At 50.9% G+C, this 24,508-nt stretch overlaps 1 protein-coding gene across 3 annotated transcripts in view; it reads left to right on the forward strand.

Annotated features, from left to right (window-relative positions):
- Window positions 1-24,508, forward strand: part of PLCL2 (phospholipase C like 2) — a 210,436-nt gene that overhangs the window by 138,230 nt on the left and 47,698 nt on the right. For all 3 annotated transcript variants that reach the window (XM_055570002.1, XM_055570004.1, XM_055570003.1), the window contains exon 4: window positions 16,921-16,996. In XM_055570002.1, the coding sequence (XP_055425977.1) occupies window positions 16,921-16,996 (76 nt within the window). The remainder of the gene's footprint in view (window positions 1-16,920; window positions 16,997-24,508) is intronic.

The raw sequence follows: 24,508 nt of genomic DNA on the forward strand, positions 1-24,508 counted from the left end.
GGCACCACCTGTTTGTGTATGGGCTCCAGGCTTAAAACAGTGTTTACATATTCAGTCCAGTTCAGTCGCTCTGTCATGATGGACTCTTTGCGACCCCATGGACTGCAGCATGCCAGAATTCCCTATCACCATCTCCCAGAGCTTACTCAAATTCATCTCCATTGAATGGGTGATGCCATCCAACCCTCTCATCCTCTGTCATCCTCTTCTCCTCCTGCCCTCAGTCTTTTCCAGCATCAGGGTCTTTTCATATGAGTCAGCTCTTCACATCAGGTAGCCAAAGTATTGGAGTTTCAGCTTCAACATCAGTCCTTCCAATGAACCCAGGACTGATCTCCTTGATAATGGACTGGTTGGATCTCCTTACAGTCCAAGGGACTCTCAAGAATCTTCTCTAACACCACAGTTCAAAAGCATCAATTCGTCAGCGCTCAGCTTTCTTTATACTCCAACTCTCACATCCATACATGACCACTGGAAAAACCATAGCCTTGACTAGACGGACCTTTGTTGGCAAAGTAATGTCTCTGCTTTTTAATATGCTGTCTAGGTTGGTCATAACTTTCCTTCCAAGGAGTAAACGTCTTTTAATTTCATGGCTGCAATCACCATCTGAACTGATTTTGGAGCCCAGAAAAATAAAGTCAGCCACTGTTGCCACTGTTTCCCCATCTATTTGCCATGAAGTGATGGGACCAGATGCCATGATCTTAGTTTTCTGAATGTTGAGCTTTAAGCCAACTTTTTCACTCTCCTCTTTCACCTTCATCAAGAGGTTCTTTTGTTCTTTGCTTTCTGCCATAAGGGTGGTGTCATCTGCATATCTGAGGTTATTGATATTTCTCCTGGCAATCTTGATTCCAGCTTGTGCTTCCTCCAGCCCAGCGTTTCTCATGATGTACTCTGCATAGAAGTTAAAAAAGCAGGGTGATAGTATACAGCCTTGACATATTCCTTTTCCTATTTGGAACCAGTCTGTTGTGCCATGTCCTGTTCTAACTGTTGCTTCTTGACCTGCATAGAGGTTTCTCAAGAGGCAGGTCAGGTGGTCTGGTATGCCCATGTCTTTCAGAATTTTCCACAGTTTATTGTGATCTACACAGTCAAAGGTTTTGGCATAGTCAATAAAGCAGAAATAGATGTTTTTCTGGAACTCTCTTGCTTTTTCGATGATCCAGCAGATGTTGGCAGTTTGATCTCTGGTTCCTCTGCCTTTTCTAAAACCAGCTTGAACATCTGGAAGTTCATGGTTCACATATTGCTGAAGCCTGGCTTGGAGAATTTTGAGCATTACTTTACTAGCGTGTGAGATGAGTGTAATTGTGTAGTAGTTTGAGCATTCTTTGGCATTGCCTTTCTTTGGGATTGGAATGAAAACTAACCTTTTCCAGTCCTGTGGCCACTGCTGAGTTTTCCAAATTTGCTGGCATATTGAGTGCAGCACTTTCACAGCATCATCTTTCAGAATTTGAAATAGCTCAACTGGAATTCCATCACCTCCACTAGCTTTGTTCGTAGTGATGCTTTCTAAGGCCCACTTGACTTCACATTCCAGGATGTCTGGCTCTAGGTGAGTTATCACACCATTGTGATTATCTTGGTCGTGAAGATCTGTTTTGTACAGTTCTTCTGTGTATTCTTGCCACCTCTTCTTAATATCTTCTGCTTCTGTTAGGTCCATACCATTTCATCAGCGTCTGTTCAGATGAGTCAGTTCTTCACATCAGGTAGCCAAGGTATTGGAGCTTCAGCGTCAGCATCAGTCCTTCCAGTGAACACCCAGGACTGATCTCCTTTAGAATGGACTGGTTGGATCTCCTTGCAGTCCAAGGGACTCTCAAGAGTCTCCTCCAACACCACAGTTCAAAAGCATCAATTCTTCAGTGCTCAGCTTTCTTTATAGTCCAACTCTCACATTCGTACATGACCAATGGAAAAACCATGGCTTTGACTAGACAGACCTTTGTTGGACCATTTAATTTATGTATTAAATGATTGAAAAATAAAAGTTCATGGCATGTAAAAATCATATTGAATTGGAGCCTCAGTGTCCATGAGGAAAGTCTGATCGAGCACGTCCGTGACACACCCCGTGCCTGCTTACGCACGGTGGTAGCAGAGCCGAGCGGTCACCTGAAGTGTTCACTGCTTCTTTAAAGGGAGAGTTTGGCAGCCCCTCAAAATGAGAATCAGGGCAAAAGTCCTCAGTGTATTTTGCTGTACTGTTTCCAGTTTCACTTTGAGCAGCTTAAATCATGACTTTAAAGGTTTCCTTTCTTTTTCTTCTTCTTTTGTTTTAATCATGTACTTGGTGTGTTTTGAACGTGGATCCGCAGCACACCATTCTGCTTGTCACCCCATAGAGGAAGGCACCCGAGTTCTGTCCTGGACGAGACAGTGGGCCCTGGAAGCAGTAAGACTTGTCAGTGTCGGAATTAAAACATTAGAGGCAAGCCTTGGAGAGGAGAGCCTGTGAAAATCCATGTTTGCTCACAGTGCCTGCGAGGACAGCGTGCTGTTCCAGCAAAGAGTGGTGGCCATCAGGCAGAATTTTGTGTTATAATCCAATAAAGCGTGTAGCTAAGTCCTCTGCACAGTATTAGCAAGATGTTTAATCCTGATTCTGCTTGGTAATGAGACTCAAAAAAGGAGTTGAGGACTGCTGCTCCTGTCTCAGTCAAATCAAGCCTCTCCTTCAGTGAGAGGGGAGCTGGCAGAGTGGGTAGGCAGGCTCTGCTTTCTTCTGGAAACACCTGGCTTCCTCTCCCCTTCCCCTCAGGCAGGCGGGGAGGGGGACTTTCTCTTCGATTATGAAATCTAGGCCTTGCTAACCACATGCCATTTAAGCCCTGCTCCAGTATTCTTGCCCGGAGGATCCCATGGACAGAGGAGCCTGGTAGGCCACAGTCCACGGTGTCGCAGAGTCAGAGATGACTGAACGACTAAACAACAGCTACCCCCACCTGGAACTGAAGCGCAGACCCTGTGCCCCTCGGGGAAGGGCAGGCCTCTAGGGTCACATGCGCTCCTTGCTTCTTTCTTAGACTCATCACTAGCTCTAATCGCGCATCCATTGATCTGAGTCCTTTTTATAAGGTACCCCTCTCTCCCTCCCCCAGATCTGGGCCTGAGTCTGGCAGTGACCACATGTGTCCTGCTCACCATCAATCTCAGCGCCTGCCGCAGGCACTCAAAATATGTTTATGAATGACTGAAGGAGTGAGTGAAGGAAAGCGCCCTGGGTCTGGAGGACACAGGGCTCACGGGTCCTTCCTGCCCTCTGTCTACGTCCCAGGGTGCCTGAGTTTCCCTGAGCTCGGCTGGTCTTCGCGTTCATGGAATGCCCTTCTCTGGAGGGCCAGGCTTGGGGCTGGCAGGACCGCAGGGTGCAGGGACCGCCCCCCCAATCAGTACCAGAGGGTCCAGTGGTGCCCACGCTGAGGTGGTCGGGGCATCTGGGCCTGGCCGGGAAGAGGACGCGGCGGAGGTGGCGGGGGCATGGCAGGACCCGGGGCTGGAGGCCGGGAAGGGGGCACCGGGGTTCAGGTGCCCGCACCATGTACCTCCTGTTCACACCCTGAGTCTCCCCTGCCCATTGCCAGAGGATGCGTGGTCTTTCCTGAAACGCCCTCTTTAAGGAGGAGACACCTCGGGGCTGGGGAGTGGAGGGGTGAGGAGGTCGGACAGGAGGGCAGCCGGACCCAGCGCAGGCCCCGGGACGGGAACGTGGCTTGTGTACAGAGTTCTGTAATCTCCCAACACGTCCTCGGAGAATGAGCGCTTCGTGAGCTCACAGGGGGCCGCGGGCTCCCGGGGGGCCGCACCCGAAGTCCCTGGCCCGCACGTCCCCGTCCTCCACTGCGTTGCCTCGCCCCTCACCCCCAACGCCCGCAGCCTCCAGGAGGAAACCTGGACCCTGCACGCAGCATCGCAGACTGCGAGCCCCCCCTGCGACCAGTCCCCACCCTGCCCTTCTCTCCCCGGGGTCGTGCGCCGACTCCCCGGGCAGCTGGCCCCCGGCAGGCGTGGGCTGCGGGGTTTGGCCCAGGACACGCCTCGGTGAATTCAGTTTTGTGAGTTCTTGCAGCCCCGGGGCAGGTGTGCTTGGTGTGAACACACGTGCACGACACCGTTGTTGCACGGAGACGCCGGGACTAGCCGCTGGGGGACGGAGGGGGAGCGTGCTTGCACCCCGGGAAGTCGGTGAGTGGGGGGCTGGGGGCGTACCCTGAGCTCGCGGGGTCCCTGCCCTGTGCGCGCTCTGTGACGGCACGTTGCGTCTGCATCTGCGGAGCAGGCGGGGTCTCACCGCCTCAGAGGGGATGAGGTCGCACGTCAGCAGCCCAGAGCACGGGAGGCTCTCAGTGCGCGGTGGTCAGTACCGGGCCAGTGTGTTCCTTCGAAGGCTAGAAGTGTGCAGCCCTTGATGCACTGAGACCTCGCCCTGTGTGGACATTTTCACAGCACTCAGACCTCAGAGCACCAGCGCTGCGTATATGGAGGTGGGGTTATTGCATTTCATAAAGGCGGGTTTAAAATTTTGAAGTGAAAAGCAGAAGGTTGGGTTTCCCACCACCTTGCTCAGGGGAGTTGCCTCTGTACTCAGAAAGCGGAAGACGCAGGAGCACGTGAGTTCTGTGGTCACCCCCGGGAAGGACGCCTGGGTTTGTACCGTGAACACCGTCTTGGCCGGTCAAATGAACCTTGCCGTCCTCCTTCCTCTGGCGTTCCAGAGAACTGTGGACTCTTTACCGTGCTCAAAATATACTGCTCTTCTTTATGGAGAAGTCTCTGGTTGCTGTCCTCTGTTAACTAACATCTATACTTAGCTACTGCAGACCTGAGAGGAACTAATGACAACCTTACAGTAATACTGTGATTGAATTACCGCCTGTTAATTAGGAGTTTCTAAATCACCTTGATCCCCTTGGAGAAAAGCCTTGATATAAGGAGATGGTAATAAAAGTGGCACTATTTTAATTCAAGTTGTATCTTTTGAAATTTAATTAATTTTGTAATAATAGTTTTAAATGAGCGTGTCGGAGCTCCAAACGGTCCTTGGTGACTTCAAAGAGTTGTGCAGCATCCAGGAGTTCCTGATACAGCCTCCGGAAGTAGCTTGCTCACCAAGTTCCCCTTTTCTCGTGCAGGGGTGGCTTAAGCCAGGTTTTAAACCTCCTCCGTTCTTTGGAGCTGCTCCCCCGCATCCAGAATGCAGCCTCTGAGCCCGCCAGCTTTAACACTTTGGGCACCGGGGAAATCCCACTGGGGCCCCACCCTCCTCTTCCCATTCCCAGGCATTCACTCAAGGCAGGAGTGAGTGGTCAGGCCTGGATCCCAGCCCCCCAGCCCCCCTGCTGCCCACCCGGCCCAGTGGAGAGCTCCTTTCCTGGCTGCTGAGCCCTCACAGACTCATATACCTTCCTGCTCTAGTGACCGCAGGGAATATATGAGCCCACGGTGGGCTCAAACTTCATGCTGCTGTGTGTGGAATCTACAGAGATGGTACAGAGGAGCCGACTTGCAGGGCAGGAATAGAGACGCAGGCATAGAGAACAGACTTGTGGGCCCAGTGGGGGAAGGAGAGGGTGGGATGGATTGATAGAGCAGCGCTGACATGTATACGACCACGTGTGAGACAGAGCTGGTGGGAAGCTTCTTGTGGCACAGGGAGCTCAGCTCGGTGCCCTGTGACGACCTGGGGCTGGGATAACAACGGCGGAGGAAGGCTCAAGAGGGAGGGCGTGTGTGTCTACCTGTGGCTCATTCACCACGCTGCACAGCAGAAACTAGCACCACATTATGAAATGACGGCACTCCAGTAAATTCCATGCTGAGATGGTGCGAGGGTGTCACTAAGCGCATCGCTACCATAGTTGGGAAAGTCAGAGAAACTTTTTACAGTGTCGAGGGGCTGCTATGACCAAGAGCCCCTGGGGGACGATGCGGGTGTGTGTGCACCCCTGAGGTCACCATATTGCGAAATGACTCATCATGTGCTGTAAAGGAGCCTGTTTAGCGTGAGAATGTGGAATACGGCTTCCCACAGAAATCATGTGCAAAAATGACATGGAACGCCCTGAGCTCTTCCCTATGGAGACTTCTGATCACATGAGGTTGGTCATAAAATGGAGAAATAAGACGTTTGTTACCATCTGAGTGCGTGTGAATGTGCTGTATACATGCTCTCTACACAGAAAAGCCCAGGATGGCGTGTTATTCGTGAACTGGTAGTAATTATATACTTTTTCTGGATAGTTTTGTAGTTGCATCAGGGTTCCTTTTTAGGGTTTAGGTTCTGTATTATTGCTCAATTTTCACCAATTTTTGTTTTCTCCAAATAATATCATGCAGAAAGCAGTGCAAGATCAAAATTCTTTTCAACTTGTTGACATTCTGTGTACTTCTGAAAGTAAAACTGTGCAGAAAATTGAAAACTTTGCTGATAATTGACGGTGGGATGAACATCTCAGATCTGTGCGTTGACTCTGTCACTAATCTCTCGATGCAGTGGAACTCCCGGCTTCCCAGAGCCCCTTTCTGTCTTCCCTGCTCTGTTCTGTCGTTCCCAGCTTCAGCCCCGAGCTCACCAAAGCCTGTTTAGGAACTTGGAGGCTTCTAGTGATGCCAAGTCTCAACTAATCTGAAATATGAGTGAATTCCTTCCGCATCAAAGTTTGGTTCTGGTGTTACTGTTTATTCACTTGTCTGCATAAAACTTTCTTATCTGATTTGATGGATGGTTTTTGATAAGTCACGCTGTTGCATTCACTGTTTTAGTTCCTCTGAACTCTGACTCTGTGATTTTATCTTTTTGCTTTTATTCCTCTATATGCACCGCCCCCCCACCTCCTTTATTTCCTCTTTATGGTGTTTTCTCTCCTCTTTGCCCCTTTCTCCTCTCCTCCAGCCTACAAATGTGTATTACTAAGGACTTCTAGTGGCTAATGCTGGAAGTACCTCTCAGAAATACCCACAATGTAAACATGTGGTCCATCCCAGTGCACCGGGAGACAAAGCGACTGGAGAAAGAAAGAACCTAGGGCAATAAACTGGTTGTTTTGACTACATCATGCTGTTTATTTCCATGTTTTATACTAAATCCAAATGGTTATCTTGGTGAGTATAGGCAAAACCTTTATTTTCTGTGAAGTTGAAAAGTCGTGTCCAACTTTGCAACCCCATGGACTGTAGCCTGCCAGGCTCCTCTGTCCTTGGGATTCTCCAGGCAAGAATACTGGAGTGGGTTGCCATGCCCTCCTCCAGGGGATCTTCCCGACCTAGGGATGAAACCCAGGTCTCCTGCATTGCAGGCAGATTCTTTACCAAAAGCTCGAAACCTCTATTACTCTGTGTATAATAAGCCTAACATCTCTTTGCTTTTATGTGACCTGGTAACTCACTTCAGGAACTGCAGTTTAATTAAAACTTGACGTTTAATCTGTGAGATGAAGCCATAGGTGTGTGGATATAGTAGTATATTGGCTTTGGCGTGAGGAGGGGTAGATGGAGTCACTGATGGTATAGGGGAGGCTTTTCATTGTGTGGAAATTCAGCTAGATGTCTCGGATGTCTACGGGGTTTGGTCTGAAATGTAGTACCTGAGAGATCCAGGCTGTAGCTCAGGCCAGAGTTTCGTGAGAGGCACAGCCCCACCCCGAGGTGTGTGTGGCCCTACCTCTGCAGTGAACTTCATGACAGATCAGAACATACTGAAAAGCCAGAGAATCCTTGGCTTCCTGAATATGGGCCCTGGGTCACTCCTGACTCATAATTTGCTCCAGATTTGTTACAGCACTTGGCACCTCTTCTCTGGCAAGAAACGATTGTTAAGAGAGTTGAGTGCAGCGTGGAGGCAGGCTTCTGTGGTGCCAAGAGCACCCTTCAGCTGAACGTGATAGATACTGAGAGTTAAACTCTGCTTCACAAGAAAACTGCATGATTTTTGAAATGCTCTTATACTCAGTTATAACCCCTGTTTTGAAAGTGTAAATTTATTTGAATATGACAGTGGTACATTAGGGAACAATTTTAACCTAACACAATTTTAACGAATTTGTTTTTACTTGTGCACCGTTTTGACCACGAGAAAACACTAGTGGGTACTCACACCGCAGCTCAGTGAGCGGAGCGTGCACATGCGCCTCAGAAGGCCACCGGCTGCATCGGGTCACCGCGCGTCCTGAGCTGCACCCCCACAGTGCAGTTCATTCAGTCACTCAGTCGTGTCTGACTCTTCATGACCCCATGAACTGCAGCACGCCAGGCCTCCCTGTCCATCACCATCTCCCGGAGTCCAACCAAACGCATGTCCATTGCGTCAGTGATGCCATCCAGCCATCTCATCCTCTGTCGTCCCCTTCTCCTCCTGCCCTCAATCTTTCCCAGCATTAGGGTCTTTTCCAATGAGTCAGCTCTTTGCATCAGGTGGCCAAAGTATTGGAGTTTCAGCTTCAGCATCAGTCCTTCCAGTGAACACCCAGGACTGATCTCCTTTAGGATGGGCTGGTTGGATCTGTCCAAGGGACTCTCAAGAGTCTTCTCCAACACCACAGTTCAAAAGCATCAATTCTTCGGCACTCAGCTTTCTTCACAGTCCAACTCTCACATCCATACATGACCACTGGAAAACCCATAGCCTTGACTAGACGGACCTTTGTTGGCAAAATCATGTGTCTGCTTTTTGATACGCTAAGTTGGTCACAGCTTTTCTTCCCCTACATCTCAGTTCAAACCTCTCATCAGACCTCAGACCCCTCCTCGCGCCCCTCACAGAAGTTCACAAGCTGCAGCCCTTGCCCCCCACTCCCACAAGAAGCTCCGGGTCTTTCCCAAGGTCGGGTCCCACTTGCCACGCTTAAGGCCGTGTGTTTGGTTCCTTAACTACTTGGCATACGCAGTACAGAGCAGCACTTGTGTTCTGCTCTTGCCCTTTCTAACGTGTCACTGCAGAATGGCGGAGTGTTGTGCCCCAAACCCGTGTTCGCCCCACGGTGTGCTTCTCCGGGTGCATGGTTCTCAGGAGCACGTTTGTCACACTGCAGGACAGCTGTTGGTGCCACGCAGGACTGTCCAGAGCTGCCCCGCAGCCGCGTCTGGAGCTCCGGACACTGCGGACCTCCCAGAAGCCCCCTTCCCTGCTTGGACACGTTCAGCGGCCTTGTTCTGTCCCCGCCCCGGCGCCGCCGCCCGCGTCTCTTCCATTGGTTCCCTCTGCTTATTAATCTGAGCAGTTCTAGAGCGTTGCCCTGATGTCTTCATTTATCTTTAAAATCCCCCTCAGAGATGAGTTCATTTCAGCTGCTACCTCCGTGCAGAACAATCCCAATTTTCCAACCCCCGAACCAAGCTTTCCCAGTTTCCCGCTGCTGCAGAACCTTAAAAGACCCCCACCCCCAACCCCCAGTGCCCCACCAACTCCTCCAGCCAGCTGGGGCGGAACTCCACTTCCTGAGCCTGAGCTTCAGGAACGTGGGACGCCACCACCAGAAGGGCGAGTTGTAGCCCTGGAAGCGCTTGACAGCTGCTGGGTGCGGCCGGGTGACCCGCCCGGCAGGGTCGTCCTCTGGGTCTCTGCTCTTCCTTCTGGGCCCTGGGCACGTCCATCGCTGGCGCCGCAGTGTCCCTTCACAGCTCTCTTCAGCCCGCCTCTCTTTCCCGCCCCGTTCACACCCCACCCCATCCCTTCCATGCCCTTTGTTCACAGCCTGAAGTTCTGCCTGAATCACAGCATATCTCAGCTTAGAAGCATGATCCCCTGTCTCTCCAGCCTGGCCCCTTTCTCCGCACGCCCCACGCATCCCTCCAAGGCGAGTGGAGTGTCTGCTGAACCTGGTGACGCTGCCCGTGGGTCTCTGACCTGCCCACTCCCATCCAGCCCACGGGCCCGTGTGCAGCAGAATCCAGCTGTGCTCCTCTGTGCGTCTTGGCTGACAATCCAGTAACGCCTTCTGTCTGCCAGAGTTCTTTCCCTTTCCATTAAATTTTATTTTTTAATTGAGGTATAGTTGACTTTTTTTTTTTGCCTCTTCATACCATCCGTGGGCAAGAATAGTGGCGGGGGTTGACATTTCCTTCTGCGGTGGACCACGTTTTGTCAGAACTCTTCAGTATGACCCGTCCGTCTTGGGTGGCCCTGTGTGGCAGGGCTCGTAGATTCATTGAGTTACTCAAGCCCCTTTGACTCAATGGATCATGACTCAATGGACATGAATATGAGCAAAGTCCAGGAGACGGGGTAGGACAGAGGAGCCTGGCCTGCCGCAATCCACGGGGTTGCAAAGAGCAGGACACACCTTAGCAACTGGACAATAGCAACAACATAGTTGGTTTACAATGTTGGGTTAGTCTGAGGTGCACAGCAAAGTGGTCCAGTTATGCATAGATACAGTTACATATATCCAGTTATACATTTATACATATTCTGTTTTAGATTATTTTCCATTATAGCTTATTATAAGATGTTGAGTATAACTCCCTGTGCTACACAGTAGGTCCTTGATGGTTATTTATTTTATATGTAATAGTGTATATGTGTTAACCTCAAATTCCTAGTTTATCTCCTCCACCTCTCCCCTTTGGTAACCGTAAGCTTGTTTTCCATGTCTGTGGGTCTATTTCTATTTTGTACAGAAGTTCATCTGTATTGTGTTTTTTGAGTCCGCCTATCAGTGATCTCATTTCATATTTGTCTTTGTCTGGGAGAGTTCTTTCTCGTTTTTCTGATAGAGGATTTTTTCCGATGGTTTTCTGTAGTGTGCGTAGTGAAAATGTGGATGTCAAGTTTCGCGGGGAAACTAGGGCAAGTCCCTGTGGAAGCGGTTTGCTGTTTGCAAAGTGTTTTCGCAGTGAGCTCGCTGGATGGGGCAATGAGCCGGGCCCTGGGTGGTGCCCCCGCGTGTGAGGTGAGCCGGCTGCTGGGCAGAGAACCCACAGCCTCGTGAATTTTGTGCCCTGGCAGAGATGTGTGATTTTCATATTCTGTTCAAGTATTAAAAAGCCACATTGTAATTTCCAACAAGAACTTCATAAATGGTTTCTCTTCCATTAGTTCAACTGCTTGACATTTGCTGTGCTTGGAAGCTTTCATGAAAGAACACGTTACCCCTGCATTTCAGTTTAGAAGTCCTGGGTCCCAGAGTTCCCACATTTGATTTGAAAATTCTTCACCTGCGCAGTAATATTTATTGTAAAGTGATAAAGACAAAAGTAGTGTTGTTAACTCAGAGAGGACATTACTTTCAAGAACACATACACACACAAAAAACCCGCAGAAGCGGAAAGATTCCTGAGGAACTTTCTCTCTCAGCGGTGGGTTGACTTGTCGGACCGTGGAGCACAAGGGTGGCCGTCCTCTCGTGACGCTGAGTGTAGAGACTGCCGCAGGATAACCCAGGATGGTTGGGAACCGCTGCTGTGGACTGAACTGGCTTGTCTTCTGCAGACCTTGGCCCTCGGTTCGGGCGTGCCGTGTGGTTAGCTGTCCCTGCGGTCCTAAGAGGGGTCTGCTTGGTTCACGAGCTGCTCCTGCCGCCGGGGCACCTGCCACGAGCTTGGTCCTGAGCTGCTCCTGCTGCCGGGGCACCTTTGTCCTCCGAGGACAGCCATGGGGGTGTGGGGTGTGGGGCAGCGGTGGGCTGCATATCGCTCGCACCAGCTCACTGATGCTTGCAAATGACGGCCAGCTGTTAACGCTGGAGTTGGGGAGACACGTACCTGCTGTGTGTCACACGGTCACAGCGTCTGTGTCAAAGAACCCCGCTTGATGCTGTGTGGCCACTGTCTTTCACAGCAGCCTTAGCCCTCCTCTGACTCTGCATCCTCACTGGAAACAGCTGCAGCGGCTGTGGGTGAGGACGGGGTGGGTGCAGGAGGGCTCGGGAGGAAGCGTGTGAGATCTGAAACTGTAGGCCGGCTCGAGGGCAGGGGAGTCTAGGGCTCAGAAGATGGCAGCGCTGTGGCCGTGGGGCTGCTCTCACCCACGGACTCAACGTTGCTAGCGAAGTTCTTTTGTAATCATCAAAATCTGGGTCCCTGGGGTGAAAGGAGATTTGGGGTCTTGTCCAAAATCTGACATAAAGTCCTTACAAAAAGACATAGATTTGCTTATTCTGAAAACAGAATGTTCTTACTTAGATGCAAATTGTAAACAGAAAATAAGTGGTCTACAGGAATATAGTAAGATAAAATAATTAGTAATAGTTCTTCTCATAACCATATCTATAGACAGAGACGTTTGCCTGATATGAACATGAGGAGTTAACTTTCAAAACAAGGCATTTTTATGAAAGGCATTCCTGATTTCTTTTCAATTTAATAAAATGTGAATTTTAATTTGTACTTTGCGTTTAGTTGAAACTGCCTACTTTTTATCTGCCTGAGTCCTGTCCTGAAACCTTATCTTGAACTTGACTTATGAACTGGGTTTCTGGGCTATGTTAAATCAATAGATTTTCCTAACACATTAGTTCCATAAATTTAGGAGGTACTCGTAACCGGACACTGATATAGAATCCACTGTGTTCAGTCACTCGGTTGTGTCCGACTCTGTGACCCCACAGACTAGCCCTGCCAGGCTCCTCTGTCCACGGAACTCTCCAGGCGAGAATACTGGAGTGGGTTGCCCTTTCCTACTCCGGGGGATCTTCCCAATCCAGGAATCGAACTCAACATCTCTTGAGTCTCCTGCACTGGCAAGGGCAATTCTTTCCCACTAGCGCCACCTGGGAAGCCCTTAACAACAGCGGTGTAGAAGCATCTTGTGCCTTGTAAACAATGTGAGGCTCCGTGTGGTAAGTCACTCGGGCTGGCAGCTGGGTGTGTGATGTCGGCGCTGAGACTTAACACCTATGCATTTAAGGAGTGTTGATGAATGTATTTACATTAATGCAAATCGTGGTTATAAAACCAGTCACTCTACCGGGCCTTGCATTATGGTGACATATTAATGTAATATATGCAGAGAAAATTAGATAACTGAAAGCAGTTTTTCCCTTCAACTCATCCCTTGATGTCACGCCCCATCTATCTGCTTTTGTCTAGCCTGAGATGCGTATTCTGTTGGTTTTATATTAAACGTAAATGACTTCTGTTTTTTAATAATGAATTGATAAGTGGAGCCCAGGAAATTGTTTACCGTTGTCCTTAAGAAAATAGCTTCGCAAAGTGCTTTGTAGAAACGTTATTTAAACCACACTCGTGTGCCCACGTCAGGAGGGAGATGCTGTCTGTCCAGTGTGTAGCCTGTCGGGAGGCCGAGCGTCCCCTGCCTCTGGCCCCTGTCCTGGTTGGGGTGCGCTCTCCTCTCGGGCAGCTCTGCTTGTGGTCAGGACCCGGCGTGGTACCATGGGCACCGCGGAGGCCCCGAGTCACGCGCGATACCTGTGCCCAGGTGCTTAGTTACAGCCTTTCCCGCACACCAGGCAGTCTTGGAAAAGAGGCTTCGCTCTGGAGTCCTCCGAGTTCACATCCGTGGAACCTGTGCCACTGCCCGCCTCCCGTGGGCCTGGGAGATGGAGAGCGCCGGCAGGTCCCCGGGGCCAGGGAGGCGTCAACACGCTCGCTCTGACTCACTCAGCTGGCACTCGGACCATCAGTAATCACAGCGTTGCAGCGTGGAGGACCCGGCCTGAGGCTGGTCCTGCCCCGTGCTTTCAATGTCCCACGCGTCCCCGCCGCGCCTTTAGCGCCTCTGGGCAGAGCTGTCGGCCGAGTGGGAGCCATACCTCGGCCCGCCAGGCGGGTGGGTGGGAAGGCCGGCCCGGCCCAGCCCTCCCGGCCCCACGCCCTCCCGGGAGCCCGAGGCCCCGAGCGCTCCCTGGACGCCGCCTGGACGGATCCTGTCCCGAGGAGAAGGGACGCAGACACCGAGAGCGTTCATAGACTCACGCCGTGGTCGGGACTACAAGCTTCATTATAAGTACGCACTCTGCAGCTGCAAAACGGGCCAAGCCGGCAGCTCCTCCTCCCCAGGGGGATTCTGAGTTCACTCCGTGACGGGGGTGGGGCAAGGGAGTTGCCCCCGCTGAGGCCGGGGGGTTTCTTCCTTCCAGTGTGTGGGCTCTGCTGACCGGTGACCCCGTCTCCTGGGCCGGTCCCCGCGGAACCTCCACTGCTCTGCGCCGCACGCGGTGATGGGGCTTCCCTATCTCCTCCCGGTGCCTGCCTCCCTCCGCCGGGGTGTTGGCCGCCCCCGTGGTGTAGATGCTGCGTGCAGCTCAGGGGCCGCTCTGTCCCGGTACTGGGAGGAGGATTTGGTGCTGAGCCGGCCCACGCCCTGCTCGGGCTCAGGGGTCTCGGTGTTGGCTTGGGAGCACGTGGGTGGCGGCCGCGGGACCCCAGCTCTGTGAATACCCTCTGCTCGGGGCTCCGGGCCTCCTATACTTCACGCGCGCTCAGCACCCTCAGGGTCCCGCACGCGGAGCTTGAGGGCCCCATTGTCCCCAGGGCAGAGGACGGGTCCTCCCGCGTCACAGAGCTCGGGGCAGGGCGGTGTCCGTCTCCAGCTCCTCGAGGTGGAACGTGCGCTTCTGAAGCCCTGTTGTCTTTTGCGTTTAAAAGGTGCAGGACCTTTGGCGATACCTGAAACTGGAAGATGCTTCTAAGAATAAAAATGTGCACTGTTGTTGCTCTGAGCCTTGTCACAGCAGGCTTTTCAAACAAAGCTAGTATTAGTGAGCGCAGGACAGGAAGGCCTGCTCATTCTGCTAACATGGGGCCCCCGGAGGTGCCTGGCCCCCAGGTGGGAGGGGAGCCCCCTGGGACATTGCTCTCTGCAGGCTCCAGCCACAAGCCTCCCCTCCTCTGATCCCTGCATTATTGTGAACCCTCATCATGCCTTTCATTAAACTCAGCCTGCAGGTGGGAAATAAACTATGGCTCACCACATTTATGGTCTCGCGCTCGATGATGAAGCCGAGGAACCCACGTGAAGCTGTGCCTGTCCTGCACCCCTGCTCCCCCCGGCGCGGACCTCTGGTGACCACCTTCCCCCACAGGCTGTCTGGAGGCGCGAGTCTTCCCTCGTGGCTGTTACCGCTGCTGCACTGCCCCTTTGTCTCACGGCCAGGCGCCTTTCATTGCTTCCCCCGACCCCCCGACCCCTCCCCAGACCACCCCCCCCCACCCCCCCACCCCCCCGCTCAGTTTGAATGAGGGAGGCACGATTGGCCAGTTCCCTGACACTGAGCTGGGACAGCCAGCATCCTTGCTGGAAGACGTCCTGGCTTCTTGGTGTCTCTTATTTGGCTCGACATCAAAGCTGAGAAAGGTTACTGATGACGGTCTGAACCTTTTCAGTATGCAAATTGTGGAATGGTACAAATGACTTTCCATCGGTATCATCGAGTTCTGAACTATTCGTTTTTGTCACTGCCTGTTCAGTATGTCACGCTGTAAAGTAGAATTATTTTAATTTACAGGAATGACTCAGATCTTGAAGAGCGAGTGTGGAAAGACTGCATTCCCAAGCGGGAGGTCTGCCACGGGGCTGTAGACTTCCTGCAGACAGCGGCTGAGTCCTTTCGGTTACCGGCCCCAGTGCGCGTTCAAGGGCTGCCCGTAGGGAACCTCACAGATAACGAATGAAGGCCTGAGCGAGCACCTGCTTTGACCTTCAAACTTCACAGTGTTTACTGGCATTTTCTTAGAACAGTGGAAGTTGATAAATGCTGTGTGACTCACTTTAAGAATCTGGTGTACTTGTTAAGAGGCGTGTTGATTATGCTTTAGTTTAAATAAGTACAACTAATAAAATATGGTGCTCTTCAAGTTATATAAATAATCCAACCTACATACATTTAGTTTCTATAAAATAAGTACTGTGGCAGCCAGCGATAAGTACTATAAAGAAAAACTAGGCAGAATTTAAGGAATGGGAAGTGATGGAGTGGTGTTTGTTATATAAAGTAAAATGGTCATGAAGCAGAGATGAGTAATATTATCACATGAAATATTTGGACATTTAAATACAAAAAGCTAATAATCAACAGGGACATACTATGTAGCACAGAGAAGCCTACTCAGTATTCCGTAATAACCTGTATAGGGAAAGAATCAGAAAAAGAATGGATATATGTATAACTGAATCACTTAGCTGTACATCTAAAACTAATACAACACTGTAGAGCAAATGAAAATTGATGAAATGTAGATGAAATGAAAATTAAATTAAAAAATATGAATACAAAAAGCGAGAGTCTACCCTTATGGCGAGGATTATAATTGTACCTATTTGAATCATGAGAACTGAATCTGGCCTTCCCATTTTCATAGCAATTTCAGAGCCAAAAAGTTTACTTCAGACAGATCTTTCCCCAGCACTTTGGTGAATAAAATAATGGGTCAACTGCACCTTGTTCCTTTTTCTTAATTCAGGCATAGCTCCTAAAACAAGCACGTGCAGTGTGGAACAGGGCCTCAACGCTGGAATTCTAAAATCACTCATAGGCACGCTGCAAACACTGGTTTGGTTGATAGCATTCCTGATGCATCACATAAATGTGGTTTTTGATCCTCATCGGAAGTTTTAAACCACTTCTCAAACGGAGGCATCTTGGGTGAATCGAGTGAGGCATTTGGGTGCTGCAGCTTTCTATAATGTGATGAGGTTTTAACATGAAGGATGGATCGGATGTGCACCCATGTCCATTTCTTTTCATACTGAAAGGGACTCAGTTCGGTGCTGGCTCGAGGGTCACATCCAGTGTGAGCACCTTGGGGACACATTCCTCACAGTCTGGTCTGAGCGCTTGTGTAGGGAGGTGTGACTTGATCAGTTTCCCCGTGAGCCTGAGTGGGATGTCAGGTGGGGGCCGTGTGGCCGCGTTCGCTAGGCCACGCCGGGGGAGGGCCTGGCCCGAGCAGGGACCCTCCTGCATCCAGCTGTCCATGTGACCGCCTGTCCGGGTGTTTCTCTTGCAGATGATCCAGTCCCTCAAGGCGCTGATCGAGAATGCAGACGCTGTGTATGAAAAGATTGTACACTGTCAGAAGGCAGGTGAGTGAGAATCTCTTTCTTTCCTTTAATGTTAGTTGCATCGTCTATTTTGCCCCTAAGTTATTTCATCTTTTTGATACTGTATTTTTTTTTAAAAATTAGATATAAAAAGTGTTTCTTCGTGGCTAAAGAAAATACTAATTCTTGGGTTCTCAAGGAATTTCTTGGTTCCTTGGTTCTGCATAACAGACTTACATGGGATGTCGGGAGGGGTATGCGGGGAGCTTTTAAAGCATATTGATGTGGTCTGGGGCATGCCTTGAGTCCGTGGCTGTTAAAGGTTCCCAAGCATTTCTAACCTGCCATTCAGATTGAGACCCCGAGCGCTCATCTGTTCCTCCTGAGCGGCCACCCCCACCAGCCATGACTTCATAGCTGACACAGGGCAGGTGAGACCGGGCACAGAAGGAGTGAGTTCTTAGCAAGGAGAACGGATCCCAATTACTGCCTCTTGAAACTGTTAATGCACCGGCATTTCCACATGCTGATGCATTCCTTCATTTCACAACCAAATGTTACGCTGGATTATAAAATTCTGCTTATGTAAATTTTAGCTATGATAAAACCAAAAGGTCAAGTGTTCTGCATTATGATATGAATAGGCAAAATGGACTTCTTTTGATTTTCAAATTTTGAGTGTCAATATGGGGACTATTCATAATTCATAAATAAGGAAACTGTCCTTAATTTCTTGGGGGTTTTGGTTGCTGATATCTTTCAAATCAAGAGACAGTAACTATTACCTGGCCTTAAAAAAGTCATCTCTCATCTCAGAAATGAACTCGTTTAAAATCGATTTAAGGCAAAGATACGTGGGACAATTGCTCTTTTGATGTTTATTGAAGAATATGCACATTGGACAAAAGTCCTCATCTTGTTAGCAAAATATTATTATATTAGCAAAGTAATCTTTTTACGCCTAGTCCTTTGTGAAACACAACCACAACTAAAGCAAGTTACAACAATTACCATATAATAATTACCATTTTTATCATGCTACTGCTCTCCATAAAAATCATCAAATCTAAAGTTCTGACCAAACTTCTTCTAAGTTCCTATGCACGGTCATTGATGACTGGCCCATTTACTTTGCCAGTCTTATACGTAAAAATTATTAATTCAATCATCTGTTCATCTAATAAATATATTTTGAACTTGTACTGTGCATAAGGTGCTTGTAAGACCTATTACATACCAAAATACTAAAAAACAAGCAAGATTTTTGTTTTCTAGAACCTTCAAGTCAAACAGGAAGTATGAAAGTAAGCACTCAGTCAAACAGATACAGTCCTTGGCATGTGTGACTCAGGGCCCTGGACTTGGCTGGGGCGGCCATGGGGGACCCTGGTGTTTAAGTGGAAAGGGAGACGTTGAACGTTCAGTGATGATCATGGTGGCTGGGTGCGGGGGACCACGGCAGGCAGGCCCTGTAGGAAGGGGCAGGTACGGGGTCGTTGGTCCAGCCGGGCTCTGTCTGCTCCCCACCCGTGTTTCCACGCAGACTCCACGAGGCAGGGCTCTGCCCCCTCCCATCAGCCTGTCCTCGTCTTCCTGTGGCCTCAGCTTTCCTGATTCCAGGGCTTGGGTCATGGACCCGTTTCGTTCAGCCCCTCAGACGTGTCTGGTTCAGCTGACGAGCCTCTTCCGTCACTGGGTCTTCTGCTAAGGTGTCCTGTCTTCTGAACCGGGCGGTGACCTGTGCACCAGGCTTGCAGGCGGGTGACTCTCTGTTTCACCCATGACCTCTGTTCTAACATCTGTGCGCTGGAGTCGCTCAGATAGAAACTGGCTAAATGTGACTTGGCTTTTATGAAGTATTCGATTCTATTTAATGCATGTATTGCTATGAGAATTGTGGACTGTTAGCATCTGAAACTGGAGAAGGAAATGGCAACCCACTCCAGTGTTCTTGCCTGGAGAATCCCAGGGATGGCGGAGCCTGGCGGGCTGCTGTCTGTGGGGTCGCACAGAGTCGGACAAGACTGAAGCAACTTAGCAGTAGCAGCAGCAGCATCTGAAACTACATTTACTGGGGAAAAAGGAGCTGGTTATTCATTTAACAATTTGAGTTATTGGCAGTTCTTTGCAACTTCATTGGCTTATGACATTTGATGATGTTTGGCATCGTGCAGCCTTATATTGTTTTTCTGTTTGATTTCAGTAAGGGATATATTTGCTTGATTTAAAAAGCTATGGAGTCTTGCCTGTTAAGGGTTTTGCTTTAGGTGGGGGTGCGGATTACCACTGTAATGGTCTGAGCTGCTCTGGGTTGAAAGCCCTTCAGAGTCACGTCCGATCATCATTCGGTTTCACAGTTACTGCCGGCCACCTACACGGGCCTTCTGTTATCCCAAGTGCTTATTTTAGAGCCTCAGAACCTTTGCTTCTCGTGTTTACAGTTATCGTAAGGCAGATCATTCTTAGTCATCTAAAAAGTTGCTAGTCTGTATTGGGCTCAAAAATATTTGCATAAGATTTTACTTTTGGTAAGTAATTATTCTTCTGCTTGCAGAGCTTTAATCTTGCAATGAGAAAGTGAAGGTACAGGTCTCCAAAGTGCTAGAAGAGAGGATTGTTCTAGAAGTATTCCAGACTTTTAAACACAAATTAAACCTTCGTGTAAATAATTAAGTGAGAATAAAGACTTGCATACCCACCTCTCGTCCCATGTTAAAAACCGCACCCAGTTTGGACAGGGTCAGACTCCCCGCTGTGTAACTGCTGTTTGAGTAGAAACGTGTCTACTGATGCTGTCATTGGGAAGAGGGACTGAGGCTGGGGAGGAACCCTGGGAAGGGAAGACCCGCAGCCAGCGTTGGGACAGGGACCTGCATGCCAAGCAGTGACCGGGAGGAAGCAAGGGAGGGTGGTGGGGACAGCCAGGCGGCGACCATTGGGGCTCCTGAAGAGCCCGCTCTTTAAGGAAGAGAGTATGGCAGCGTGGACGTTTAGAGTATTAAAGGGAAAGTGAAGTTGTTCAGTCGTGTCCTACTCTTTGAGACCCCATGGACTGTAGCCTACCAGGCTCCTCCGTCCATGGGATTCTCCAGGCAAGAGTACTGGAGTGGGTTGCCATTTTCTTCTCCAGAGGATCTTCCCTACCCAGCGATCGAACCTGGGTCTCCCGCATTGCAAGCAGATGCTTTTACCGTCTGAGCCACGAGGATTAAAGGGAAATCTTAATAAGGAAACGACGTTCCTAGGAATGTGGAAGATCCAGTGAAGAGGCAAAGAGTGAGTGTGAAAGTCGCTCTGTTGTGTCCGATTCTTTGCGACTCCATCGACTGTATAGTCCCTGGAATTCTCCAGGCCAGAGTACTGGAGTGGGTAGCCTTTCCCTTCTCCAGGGGATCTTCCCAACCCAAGGATTGAACCCAGGTCTCCCGCATTGCAGGTGGATTCTTCACCAGCTGAGCCACCAGGGAAGCCCAAGAATCCTGGAGTGGGTAGCCTATCCCTTCTCCAGGGCAGGCAAAGATGCCGATGCTAAAAGATGCACCTGGGATGAAGGATGCAGGAAGTGAGGAGGGCAGGCATCACATGTAGCCGTGAAACGCTTGACCCTAGAAAGCGGGGAGGAGCGCCCTTCTGAGATAATGCAGAGCTGCACTGAGTAGATGCCTTGTGGAGGGGAGGGGTGTCTTCCCCTGAAAAGAGGGGACACCAGCTCTGGGGAGGGCCAGAAGGAGGGGCCAGGGCGGGCAGGGTGTGGAGCGTTTGCTCAGAGCCAGAGGCGCCAGCGGCAGAGGCTGACTGCACGTTTGGATCACAGGGAGGGGTGTGGGCTGAGTGAGTCCTGGCTGCCACGGATCGCAGGAAGGGTCTGGTCTAGCAAGGGCTGTTCTCCCAAGAAGCAGCCAAGTTGCGGGTGTGGGTTAGGAACAGGCCTCCATCAGGGACAGCACTGTCAGAGTTCCCTCAAGGTCTTTCTAAAAGTCTGTAAAAGCTGACAAAGCCAGACTCTTCCAGGGGAAACATCTTTTTCTCTTTCTAATATCTAGCTCTTTCTCTCCTTCAATGGCTCCAAACCTGGCAGCCTGTGTTTGAATTTTAATTTTCTGTTTAGTCAGCTGAATTGATCTGTTTCATTAAAAAAATAGGAAGATGATCTAGAAGGAAGCCCAGCCTGCTCTGCTTCAGTGCACTGGATGTTTTTATCAGGAGAATTTAAATGGAAAATCATTTGTTCTCTGGAAAGAAAACAGAAATCAATGACTAACTTCCTCTCCAAGATGGTGAATTAACACATCCATTTAATCTCTGCTCCATTCTGAGCCTCATTAAAATGACAGCAGGGTTTTGTTTTGTTTTGAACAAGGACAAAGAAAACGGGGGCAACAAAATTTTGGAAACTGAAAACCAGAGAATTGGCTCAGCTGACTCGAGAAAGCTGAGCCTGAAGCTGGCAGTGGCAGGGGGAGCCAGCCTGCAGTGTGACTTTCGTGCCTTTGGGAGTTGGGGACTAGGCGGGGATAAGAGAGGACAGCTGTTGGAGAGCTGGATTCAGAAGCAATTGGATCCCAGTTGGCGGGGACGCCCCGTGTCATGTGCGTCCTGACGGTAGGGGAGGCTAAACGCAGCGCAGTCCTCCTCTTTCCTCTGGGCAGGAGACCACTCTTGCTTCCCCCAGGCATTAATAGGCAATGCCTGGGAGAAAAGTCTCAACGGTGGAAGTGCGTTGCTTAGAAATACGGGGGGACTTCCCTCCTGATCCGGTGGCTAAGAATCCACCCGCTGTGCAGGGGACTCGGGTTCAGTCCCTAGTCTGGGAAGACTCCACGTGCCTCAGGGTAGCTAAGCCCGCGGGCCATGACTGTGGGCGTGTGGCACAACTGTGAGTGTGTGTGTGCCCTGGAGCCTGCAAGCCACGCTCCTGAGGCCACACGCCCTAGTGCTCCAGGACACGAGAGGCCACGGCAACGAGGAGCCCACGCGCCGCCCACAAAGAGAGGTCCCCGCTTGTGCAGCTTGAGAAAAGCCCGCATTGCAACGCAGACCCAGCACAGCCAAAAATAAATAAAACTTAAAAAGAAGAAACGTGGACTCAAGTACTCAAAAAGGACGCACACTCAGCTAAAGGGGCTGAATGTGACTGCTTCTGGAGAGGGGGATGGGGGACTACTCTTCGATCTTTAAACGGCATGTGTGCATATGTCTCACAAGCATTAAGTCACTGCTCAGTTTTAATTGAGTTTACTAAGGCTATGAAGGAGGAAAGGAGGGCGGGAGGGGTGGAGCTGTGGCAGGAGTCCCTGACCACTGTGGTCCTGGAGCAGGCGTGGCCACCCCCCAGGCTTGAGGACCGGGGGTGAGGCAGGCGGTTGCCTCAGGGAGCCTGGTGCAGAGGTGGGGTCCGCGCCTGCTGGGCAAGAGCCCGGCTCCTCATCTGGCGGGACAGTCAGGTCCCTGCTGTCCGGGGAGGACTGTCAGGAAGGGGGCGATGGAGCTCTAAGTGAGAGAAAGCCCGGGACCCCCCACCTGTTCAGGGGGGTCCCCTGCTGGCAGGGATGCAGCCACACAGAGTACAGAGGGGTGGAAGGTGGCTCAGCAATAACAGAAGCTTTCTTTACTCTTCATTTCTATCCGTTTAATGGACATTTTCCTGGAATGGGTTCTACACCATCCCTGCTTCCTTAAATGTGGCTCCCAAAAGTTGTCTGAACTTTTGATGACTCAGGGTCATCCTGAGACGTGTCTGTTATCTGCGGTGGCTGATGCAGCCATATCCCCAAGAGCCTTAAGTTCTGGGGGGAGCCCTTAACCTGTGCACTGGGGCTTCCCGCTCTGCCTGTTAGGACCCCATTCCCAGGAGTAGCATCCCATTCCCAGGGGTCCTGTTAGCATCCCATTCCTCTCCCTGTGACGGAGCTTGATAGGTGCATCTTACCTAGAGGCAGAGTGCCCAACCGCACGGTGTGGGGTGAACAGGCAGGACGCCCGTGAGCAGGGTGGGGCTGCTTGGAGCCCTCTGTCCATTTGCAGACTCCTCGGAGCTCAGCATGCTCGTAGGAGCCTGGGTTTCCAGAGAAATGACCTGTCACCATCCATCACTTGCTTTGCTCACATCCTTGTCTCGCCCAACACAGCACACGTAAAATCGTCTGTACAGGTCATCCTGGAAGCACTTCACAGGTGTTCTGTTAACAAGGTTCGATAAAGGAATCCCAGGAGCCTGTAAGTTCCGTGTTGGTGTTCGTCAGGCGGTTTCTCAGCCCTGGTCCACGGGGAGCGGGAGGCTCGTCCCTGGGGACCCGGGGACCCAGGTGCTGGGCACTCCGTGCCGTGTGCTGCTGTGGGTGTGGGGTTAGTCACTCAGCTTCTCTGGCTCCCTTTCCTCCCTCTAAGTGACACTGTGCTTCCCTGGTGGCCCCAGGGCTTCTGAGGTGCAGTGACCTCAGACCCGTGGGTGACACAGCAGTTGTGGGATGCCATGATCACGGGCGCTTAGGAAGAGGACACTGACAGGTGAGCCCGCTGCGACTCAGCCGCATGAACTGCAGCCCATCGGCGCGCTTCCGGGGGAGCTCGTGCCTGACTCGGATGGTGCAGAGTGAGCTCTCCGAAGGTGAGGCGCGGAATCGCTTAAGGCCTCTGAGGCCCTCAGCACCCTCCTCTCCTTGAGGAGCCACCAGATGCTCCCCAGGCACTTCAATTAACCGGCAGTCAGTGACTTCCCTGCTGGCTCAGCTGGTAAAGAATCCGCTTGCAGTGCAGGAGACCTGGGTTTGATCCCTGGCTTGGGAAGATCCCCTGGAGAAGGGATAGGCTACCCACTCCAGTATTCTGGCCTGGAGAATTCCACTGGCTGGATATTCCATGGAGTCGCAAAGAGAGTGCCTTTCCCTCTACTTCACAGTGAAACCACAGTCGCCAAGAAGTCGTGAGGGCGCTGGGGGGACCAGAGCTTAGCTGGCGGTTGAGGCGGGAGGGCGGCTTGTCTGGGAGCAAGGCTGATGAAGGGGGAAACCCAGGGTGACTCTGTGCGCAGGGGCAGCCGGGCCCAGGTCAGCAGTGGCCGCGATGCAGACGGGTGTGGAAGCGGCAGGCCGGAGGAGACACCAATCCAGAAGCTCTAACGAAACGTCCACACACACGAAGCACCTTGATGGGTTGTGCCGCGTGGGAAGAGTTCTGTACGGCAAAGGCGAGCAGAAGCACAGCTGCACCAAAAATGAGAAGCAGAAAAATGCCAGCGCTGCGTTCCCGGGAGGGCTGATGTCTCTGACACAGGAGGAACTCCTAAAGTCAAAAACCCCGATGCTCGTGTTCTCTGCAAAGAACAGGAACACAGGTCACAGCCAGGGAAATTCAGAAGACTCTAGATGAAAAGAGACGATGTCCAGACACACCGTAGATGATGCAAACCTGTGGCCGGCAGACGGACAGATGGGAACACAGTGTCTCAACCCGGCCTGTCAAAGCGGAAGTCAGGTAGTAGGCGATGGAAAATAAAGAAGCAGAGTAAGTACAGCGCTCACGGTGTCCGTCAGTGACGAGTGTTCTGGGATCAGT

The sequence above is a fragment of the Bubalus kerabau genome, chromosome 2, assembly GCF_029407905.1.
Source record: "Bubalus kerabau isolate K-KA32 ecotype Philippines breed swamp buffalo chromosome 2, PCC_UOA_SB_1v2, whole genome shotgun sequence".
NCBI lineage: Eukaryota > Metazoa > Chordata > Mammalia > Artiodactyla > Bovidae > Bubalus > Bubalus kerabau.